The sequence below is a fragment of the Camelina sativa genome, chromosome 10, assembly GCF_030686135.1.
Source record: "Camelina sativa cultivar CO46 ecotype springtype chromosome 10, ASM3068613v1".
Lineage (NCBI taxonomy): Eukaryota > Viridiplantae > Streptophyta > Magnoliopsida > Brassicales > Brassicaceae > Camelina > Camelina sativa.
In genome coordinates, this window is record NC_141889.1 from 5248487 (window position 1) to 5258571 (window position 10085).

Below are 10085 nucleotides of genomic sequence, written 5' to 3' on the forward strand. Positions count from 1 at the left end.
ATTTGGTTTTCTTTTATGAAAAAAGGTTCCAAAATCTTAGCTACCAAAAAAAAATCAAATCCACAATCGTTAATTTCGAGGTGTGTACATTCCAATATTTGATTCTGGTTTTGGTACAGAATTTTTTTTTTTCATTCCACAAAATCGAGTAAAAGAAAAATCAGGAGAAAAAAAAAAAAAGGAGAGTACAATGCTTCTCCGAGCATAACAACATAAGAAACCATCATCCCTTCTCGCTAGCTGCGACCTAAACGATGGTGAAGTCCACCAATTAAACCGTATGGTCGAGCGCATTGCTTGATGCTGACCCTGTCCTGTTGCAAGCAAGCTAATCTTGACTCAAGCCTTTGAAGACATCTCTGCTCAAGCTTGGTTGGCTCTTTATGTTTCTACAAATAATGTTGATCAAGCAACAAATCCAGTTTATGCCCCTTCAGCTGCTCAGGAAACTACACAGGAATATGAACAGAGTAAGTTAAAACAAAACTGATGAGAATGAATCACAAGAAAACCAAACTACAGGTCCCGTTGCAAGATTTTATACAAAGGTTTGAAGTCAGTCATTTTGGGAGAATCTTGAAAGAAATTAGTTAACATAATCTTCATGCCATATGTGTGAAACAGTAAGCTTTCCATGAAAAAGCTCCATTTCGATCATCAACCTCGTCTAGAAGAGCTTCCCCACTGCAGAATCTCAGTAAAAGTGCCCAAAAGGCACGTAATCTTTTTGCTCATCAGATCAGAAGAAAGGAAAACTACAATACATCTCTATGTAAATATCCTTTGGAATGTACATATTCTATATACTCTTGTCAGCTAGAAGCCCATCAGATGATCAATGTATTAGTAGTCAAGAGAACTGATAGCTAGTACTAGTATGACACAATTAATGCCCCCAGTTAAAAACTCATGCCAGACCATCTCATCAGCCAACATCAAAACCCTCTTTGGTGAGAACTTCCTCCCACAATTACACGAATAGATCTTCGAGACTTGGCCCTAACAAATCCATCACTAATGCATTTTCTGTTCCATACACTCCAAACCATCTTAGGAACTCCAACTGCAGACCACAGCCAACAGGTAACACAAAATTAGCATTGTACTGAATAATCAATCCCTCCAACAACTGCAGAATAAGAAAATATAGGACTCAGAAGCATACTTCCCTCCTTCAAGAACTCTGTATAGCTTGGCTTCATAGAGAAGTTGAGGATGCTTTGTCTTACTGTTCTCCTGCAATACAAAAATGATTTGGATTAAAAGCACCATCTAAGGGAGCTTAAAGCTTGCCTCACTGGTCAATTTAAAGTTAAAATCAATGCAAAGACACTAAGGGCAGAATGATCCAATCTTCAATTTCAACATTAGGAGGGAGGATGGTGAAAACCAAAACTAAAATTCAAATCGGATGTAAATGCAGCTTAATGCATGCTTAACAATTAAGGAAAAAAAAAAAAAAAAGCTCACCTTCTTTCTCCAATGGATGATTGTTGCATAAGGGCATGCCTGATGATGAGTGGTCAATAGACCCAGAAAGAAACATTTACTTGAGAAGCTCTCTGCTCTAGTATTGAAACTACTACTAAGTTTCAAACCCCTTAAAACACTACGTCACTGGCCAAACCTAGCTAATACAATTGGAATCGCTGTTTCTCACCGGCGGTGTTCAATGCTATTATCGAAGGAGGAGGGGAGCTACTATTTTGTTTTTTTTAGCCAATCACAAGGCTTTATTTCTTAACCACGCGCACAAAACGCGAGTTGCGCGAGTGTAGCCAATTCCTGTGGGTATTTCATTCGACGCTCTTCTTTCTCTAATTGGCCTCGCGTGACTTTTTTTTTTTTGGTTTCTTCTTTTCGAAACCAATGTAAACCGAATCAAAATCAATTGTAGTTTCAAAATCAATGTAAACCGAATCAAAATGAAGTTTGTTTGACAAAATCTACTTGACTAACCGTCTAACCCCGTGAGGACAGTTGAATCATCATGTTCACGGCATAGCTTTTAAAACACGAAATATTTATTATTTTTCCTAATTTTCAACCCAATAAAGATTTTTTATTATTTTCGGCAACACGAAATATATATATATATATATATATATATATTTTTAATAGATAGTATACTGTATGTGAAACTAAGTCTGTTTATATATAATTTTTTTTACTTCGGTAAATTTCTCCAAAATGGATAAATTAGGGCCATGAATGTTTGGATTTTTTTTAGCTATATTTTTTTTTTTTGTATAAAAAGAAAATTACTTCTCCTTGTTTATTAAGATTGCACAAATTCAAGTTATAGATGAATCACACATGAAAGACAGAGAGATTTGGAAGAATGAATTATAAAAACAAAAAATGGAACTTTAATTATATATTAGAACTGCCTTTTGGAGCATTCCGGAGGCATAACACCTTTAAACCTGTTAGTGTCTTTGCAATAATCATAGATCATGAACCCATCTCTTATCGTTTGCATCCTCGTCAGCTGCGATGGAGTTAGTTGGCTAAACGATGGTGATGTCCACCAGTTAGACTGTACAGTTGTGTCTGCGCATTGCTTGATGCTGACCGGTCCCTGCCACAAGCATGCTCTTGCCTTGTACCTACGACCCTCGGCCACGAATGGTGCTAGTGTCCAGTTAGTCTTCACTCGTCCTCCTTGTGTTGCCCAATCGTCTGCGTTCCATAGACTCGCAAACACTTTCATTCCTTGCTTGTTTGGGTATGCGATTCCTTCTTTCTCGTAGTTCCTAAATACTCTGATAGGAGTTCCATCCACGAACCACCTATATCATAAGTTGTGTGGCATGTTTTATTTTATAGAAAAAACAAATCATGATAAGTATATGCAAAACAACGATGTTAAACATATCCAGTAGTGGATCTAGCCAAATTTGTCACCAGGTGCAAAAAACTATAAAATTGGAACATAGAGAGCGTCTAACCCCATGACCTCATTTTTAATATGGTGCATTCCTACCATTATGTCACTTTAACTTTAAGAATTCATGTATAAATTAAACGATTTATAATTTTATATGGTGCACATGCACCGCTCTTAAATAAGGTGGATCCGCCCCTGAACATATCACGTTCATTTAAGTTAGGTTTTATACGTATGAGTCTCTACAAAATATGCAATCGTTTGAGATTCTCTCAAAAACCATAAGGTTATGAAAATGATACAAAATTTTATCAAGTGTGTACTTTACTGTTGATTTACATAAAGAAACCAAATATATCAATCTTAATGTTTTTTGCATGGTATTTCGTTGATATATATATATAGAAACCATTTATTTTTATTTTTGGTAAAAGAGAGAAAAGAAAGAGTTTTGTAAGACTTAATTAGAAAACTCCCTAATATATATCTAATTACTTACACAACTTCGGATGGGTTCCAATGGATGGTATAGTTGTGGAAACCAGTGGTTGGATTGAACCATGGCCGGAATTGTTGCTCGCGGTTTCCTTTCCCTTGAGCAAATATGTTGGTGTGGATTGTGTAAGGCTGACCAGTCGCATTCCCTAGGAACTCGAAGTCTATCTCATCGTGTGCACTTCCCGTAGATGATAACTAAAAAAAAAAAAGTTAATCCATCGTTAAATCACAAAAACACTAATTCTTTTTCGTATTTAATTTCTATAAAATTTAAGATATTAGTATTTTTTACGTAATAAGCTGCAACGGTTCCAGCAGAATTCCCTGGCACAAGTTTGATAAGCATTTCTACGCTTCCAAACATATGAGCCACCTTTGATCGAATAGCAGATCCTGCACACATAAACACACAAAACAGTTTTTAACGTTTTTTTATCAAGTTTTGTCATCAACTATAGATTAAAATGGATTGATTTTGAAGTTACGGTGTTATAATATTGTACTGTATGTTACCTGCAGATTTGTCTAGGACAAGGCGAAGGTTGTCACCAGTCATACCAATATGATCTTTACCCCATGTAACGATCATATTCTTCTTGAAGTCTGCCTTCACAAATGTCGCTAACGTGGCCACCAGAACGAACATTAACGTCTTCGCTCCGAGACCGGCCATTTGACGAATTTGATTGTTGTTTCAAATGTTTTGGATATGGGACTCTGTTTGATCACCATTTTGGTTATGAAGAGGGCTTCCTTTATATACCGAATTCGAAGTAAGATTTTTTGACGTAGTCTAAAAAAGTATATCATTTTGACAATGACGTGCACCTAATGAACTGTGTATGCATGAACTACACAACATAAAAATTAGATCACTACATTCTTTTACATAAAAAAATGTTATCTTGAAAAGGTACTATGAATATGTATTTATCTCAATTTTTAATTACCAACATGTCGTTTTTTTATAATGAAATTCTGAAAAGAGAAAATAAGAAGTTTGACATTTGTTAGCTGGCTCACGCGGTTGTGGTAGAAGCAGAGGAATATACGTGAGGAAGACTACACTATGCCGTTGCCATCAACTTCTCTAATTCCTATCTCTATATTTTTTTCCTCATTCAGAATTTAACCAATACAATTTCGTTTTTTCATGCCATATCAAACAGAATTAAAATCAGAATTACAATCATGTAGCATATTGTTTTGGGTCAAAGCCGGTCAAATTTAGTCCCTATAGTTTCATTTTCTAATCAGGTTTGATATAAGAGCTCGAGATTTTTCTCTTCGTTTCATAGGACTTTAAATCATTATTTTGTTTGTTTGGTTGCCTACTTTTGTCAAACGGATCATATATATCTAAGATAAGAAAACACATGTTAACTTATAAAAAAGGGCTGATTTATAAAATAGAGAAATCCAAGGTTATAATAAGCGTAACTGTTTTTTTTTTTACAAAAAAAAAATATTTATTTATATAAAACTTATGATCATTTAAGAAAATACTCAATTAGGCCTTTTTATATCACTTTCTCTTCTTCTTTTTGGGACAAATTAAATATCACTTGTTCATGACTAGTTTGTTTTGGCCTTTTGGGCATCAAACAAAGTCCAAGTTAAAGCCCTTTCGGACAAACATAGGATTAGCTATTAAGCATTGTGCGTCCAAATTATCAGACTGGAAGCAGGTTGAGTCCATTGAAATGTGCATTTGATTATATCCCATTTAGAATGAAAAAGCTGAATAACTTGATTAATTTTCGATTCGACTTTCAGATCTAATGTTCTGTTTGTTTTCGATTAACATGACAGAGATTGGGACATATACAGATTTGTATCTTCTCCATTCGAAAACATTAAAAAAATCGTCAACGGTGAACTATAACACTGTAAACAAAGATTACTTTAGATATATCAAATTTAGTTTAAAACATGATAAAAACGTTTCTTTTAAGGTTTTTTTTTTTTTATGGTGCAAGTAATCAGATCTAGTGATTAATCAAGAATAATAACTTTCGGTGGGTGTTGAATAGTACTGAAATAGACAAATATAGTCATGATAAAGCTCGATCAATGGTAAATAGACAAATATTGTACGAGAAAAAAAAATTCATAATTATATATTCTAAACTTTTAGTTTCATTTTTTTCCATTTCTTGTCATTATTAGATCAATGACACCAATCTCAATCAGTCAAAGTTATTGTGTATCGCTTTTATTTTCAATCTATCAGTAGAGACCACAGAGACCAACCAATTGATAGATTCTTACATAAAGATTAAATTAAATCTTAATCACAAAAGTAATCAATCAACATCGTTTTTTCGATGATGTCGTACCATTGTTGGCTCTTCTTACAACATATATAATCATATAAAAGCATATGGCTAACATTTTAATTTATCCTAATTAACTTTTTTCTGAGTCTTTTTCTTAACTTGGATTTACATACGAAAGGCAGCTCTATTTACAAGTTTATACTCACTGAACAATGTCTAGAGGCATCATCATCCCCTTCTATGCATCTTTTCTTATATTTTTCTATTATCACATGATCTATATATACTACTTATCTTAAGTTTGATCATTTAATTTGATAAAAGTTTTATTTTTATTGTTACTGTTCTAATGTAAATTTTAATTAATTAATATAGTTGGTTTATAAGAATTGTGTTCTCATGCATACAGCTGCTTAATTTATATATACAGTAAAATCTCTATAAATTAATAATATTGGGACCAGGAAAATCTATTAATTTATAGAGGTTTTAATTTATAGAGAGACTTTTCTAATTTGGTAAAAAAACATTAAAAATAAGATTTAATAGTTATAACTAATATTTTTATAAAATCAGTTACAATGAAAATAACAATCATCGTCAAAATATCACTCAAAGATTTTTATACAATAAAAATATAAAAAATGAACTCTAATAAACATTAATGTGTCGATATATATATATAGATAATTCTATATAATTATTAATTTATATTATTGATGGAACCGTATATTTACAAAGAATTTTCAAAAAATATATTATTTTATTATATTATTGAATAGTGTCCAAAATTACACTAGTCCCAACATTGGAACTAGAAAAATTTATTAATTTATAGAAGTTATTAATTCACAGAATATTAATTTATAGAGGTTCTACTATAATTCAACTACTGCATATACACTTCTTTTCTTACTACTACATAATACACGTACTTGTAGAATACAGTTTTCTTTGTCATAGAAAATTATTTCACTATTTGTCCAAAAAAAAGAAAAAGAAAATCACTAGTGCACAACTTTCTATTAAGGGAGATTCTAGGCCAGAAGACGAAATTATGTAAGCATTCCATTGACCGTCGTTGTGATTCAAGATTTATACGAAATTATGTAGATTAATTTACAAATATACTCTATCTATATAAAAAAAAACATCTTGATATGAAAATTTGATACCCATAAGGCCATAAATCAAATCAAATCAAATGACCTATATATATTATTTCTCTAATTTGCTTTGAATGTATAACAAATCCATGGCATCTTTTTCAATAATATGAGTTCATACATAAATTAAAGTCACAATCTCAACTCCAAATCTAGCTCATTTGCTTCACTCGTTTCGAAGTTCTGAATACCCGATCCCAACGATTTATTTCTTGGATCCTATAACCATTGGGGGGGGGGGGGGGGGGGGGAAATCATTCAGAGAGACAACAAACACGATCATGTCAAATCTAAGTACTTACTAACCATTATATCTCTTAAGAAAATATAAAATACAGTATATATGTATGGACTTATATAAAATAATGACCTCGTGTAAGAAGTGTCTGGTTGTGTTTGGTTCCACAAAATGTTGGCTCTCCAAGATCCCGTAGCTCGGGTTCCAACTGTGTTGTAGAACAATTATTAGCTTTTGTTTTAAATATGTCACAAAACATCTAACATGCATGTATATCAACAACATAACAAGTAAACTAAAATACTGTTTATACATATAATCATATAACTATAACAATGAGTACGGACCTCGGTGCTACGTGAGGCTGAGAATCTCCGTATCTTATTGTTGTTCTCTCGTATTGATCATTATTTGCATTCATCTGTGAGATCACAAAAAAGAATAATGAGAAACCTTATTGACGAAATCTGACTTATTAAAAATAATTTCCTCCGAGTTGGTAGAACGGAATAAAATTGTTTGAGATTCTTTTACTTTTTTGATAGATAGAAAACAATGATGATTAATACGAATATAACTGAAGATTTTGTTATTAATTACGATGCGATATTTGAAGCTAAAATGATTTCGATCTAAGTTAATAAGAATCTGATTTAAATATCTTCTAAATCTAAAAAGATATGCATTTAAGAACAACCATGTAATGAGTATATATCATTAGTTTGTGAAAGCACACAGTACTAGATACAATTTCTATAGATATACTCATATACACATATACAACATTTGGATGTGGCATACATGTAGACGTACCATCATGTTTGGGTGAAAGCCGTAAGGAGCCGATGATGGTGATGATGATGCATATGTAAAGGATGGTGATGAAGATGGTATGGATTGATGTCCTACTTGCATCCTCACATCATCCTACATTATTCAACATTCACAAACACGATCGTTATTAGTATAGCCCATTTAGATCAAATTAAAAAGTTAAAACAAATGCATGATGAATCTGTATACTAAATATATATCATTCTACAATTCTATTTAGACATAACGTATGAAAACAGTTTTTTTTTTTTGGAATTATGTATATATATGATGAATGATCTGGTCATGTTGTTATGCTATAAACGCCAATATGCTTCCTCACCACCAAGCCTCAGCTGTAAGAAAATCCTTATAGCATACAGTTAGCTCTCATGATCAAAAAGAAAATCCCAATTAAAATCATCTTTGGTGTCACGGTGATTCTTTATTTCTAAAAGTGATAAAAACCATTACTACTAGACTATATACACATGGCTCTATGTAGATATGTATATGTGTGTGAAATTTGTACCTGATGATTGAATGAAGGATGATAAGAAGGGTAAGTATTGAAGCTGTTGCAGTTATATTCTCCGTGTAATCTAATCTTCTCTAACTGCGCCACACCGAGACCTCTCTGTGGCTGCTTAGGCTTGTCAGAACCGTTCTTGTTCTTCCCTCTCTTTGAAGAAGAAGAAGAAGTTGGTGACGACGACGAAGATCCACCCATTTTTGGTCTCCCGAAAAAACTACTACCCATTTCTTGGTTTATTCACCGGAATGATAATAATAATCAAGAACTAGAGAGAGAAAGTCTTGCTAGAGAGAGAAAAAAGACCCAACAATTGTTTTTTTTTTTCTTTCTGTGCGTGTGGGGTTTGGTTTGGTTAGCTTTGAGCTGAGGAATCGAAGAGATCTCTAATGGTGATCTCTTCTTTATAAGCTTTTTTATTTTATCTTTTTATCAATAAATAAAAAATCTTTTTAGTGGTTTGTTATTAAGATCAGTAACTACTGCATCGCTGGATCAGATTGTGTCCAGATTTCATTAGATACGTCCCACACACACATACACACATACATACATTACATAGATTTTATGCCCTTATTTTGATTCACAATTAATTCTGACAAAAAAAAAATACATTTATTAATTACAATGATTGTCCAATATTTTAATCGTGATTTTATAATATTTTTTCATTTTTTCCTCGGTTTTGGATGACTTCCAACGCAAAAGACTACAATTACATTTTAATATACATACAATTACATTTTAATATACATATAGATCGGAGCATAATACAATAATGTTCTTCATAAACGAATAGCCGACGGGTCACTAACTTACTAGTATATTCTTTTACTCTTTACGCTCAACGTAGGATAATTATAAATTAACAGTTTAACACATATGTTTATTCTTATTTTATTGATCATTTTGTAAACTTACATCATAGTATTACGTTTTTAATCAGAAACGTATTATAATCTAATTAGACACCGTGTTTCCATTTTTTTCCTATGCCGCATCATAAGCTTTCTCAACACTTGGTTTAACATTATTGCGTGTCCATATATAACAATAAACCTGGTATTTATAAAAGATTTTTCGGGGCAGCAATTAGATATAAATTATATATAGCTTTGAGATTCGTATTTTACTTTTTAGGGTATGTACTGTCGAGAAAGACACCAAGAAAAGCAGAAAAGGAAAGCAATCGAACTATATAATATAACGTTAAAAATGACTTCAATGTAATTTAATTTGTGCATATATATTATAGTTTGAGTCAAAGCCATATTCAAATTACAGTTTCAATACTTTTTTTTTATTAAAAAAAACTGATGCTTTTCGTAGTATCTTTATTGTACACGTGTGTACATCACCAACCTTAATTTATAGTTGCAACACTTACTTATCTTTTATTTTTTGTAATAACTTCATAAGCTTTTTTGTGTTTCATAATTTTAAGATATAACCATAAAGATAGTTTATTTCCTTTTTTTCTTTTCGAGTTTATGATCATAATTTAATGGTCATTTTGTAAGAAAACAATAGTATTGTAAACATTTCTAGTAATAATTTGAATGTAAACTATACATACCAAAATTATAATCTGATCAAAATCCGATCCGTGGAATTTTCTCTTATAGAACAATGCCTAATTTTGAACCCAAATATTTATATATAGATATAT

General features: G+C 32.0%; 2 protein-coding genes and 1 long non-coding RNA gene across 3 annotated transcripts; all 3 read right to left on the reverse strand.

Moving 5' to 3' along the window:
• Positions 1-52: 52 nt before the first annotated feature.
• Positions 53-1727, reverse strand: LOC104717308 (uncharacterized). Its single transcript, XR_015568804.1, has 4 exons — positions 1471-1727; positions 1166-1236; positions 545-1063; positions 53-449 (listed from the first exon to the last, which is right to left on the reverse strand). It is a non-coding gene; the product is annotated as an uncharacterized LOC104717308 (long non-coding RNA).
• A 525-nt stretch (positions 1728-2252) lies between these two features.
• On the reverse strand, positions 2253-4119 carry LOC104717310 (putative xyloglucan endotransglucosylase/hydrolase protein 26). Its single transcript, XM_010434856.2, has 4 exons — positions 3902-4119; positions 3681-3781; positions 3390-3583; positions 2253-2792 (listed from the first exon to the last, which is right to left on the reverse strand). Exons 1-4 carry the CDS (start codon positions 4059-4061, stop codon positions 2381-2383), a joined length of 867 nt encoding a protein of 288 aa, XP_010433158.1. The 5' UTR covers positions 4062-4119; the 3' UTR covers positions 2253-2380.
• A 2738-nt stretch (positions 4120-6857) lies between these two features.
• On the reverse strand, positions 6858-8936 carry LOC104717311 (protein SPEAR3). Its single transcript, XM_010434857.3, has 5 exons — positions 8417-8936; positions 7885-7998; positions 7419-7492; positions 7204-7279; positions 6858-7052 (listed from the first exon to the last, which is right to left on the reverse strand). Exons 1-5 carry the CDS (start codon positions 8642-8644, stop codon positions 6966-6968), a joined length of 579 nt encoding a protein of 192 aa, XP_010433159.2. The 5' UTR covers positions 8645-8936; the 3' UTR covers positions 6858-6965.
• Positions 8937-10085: the final 1149 nt, after the last annotated feature.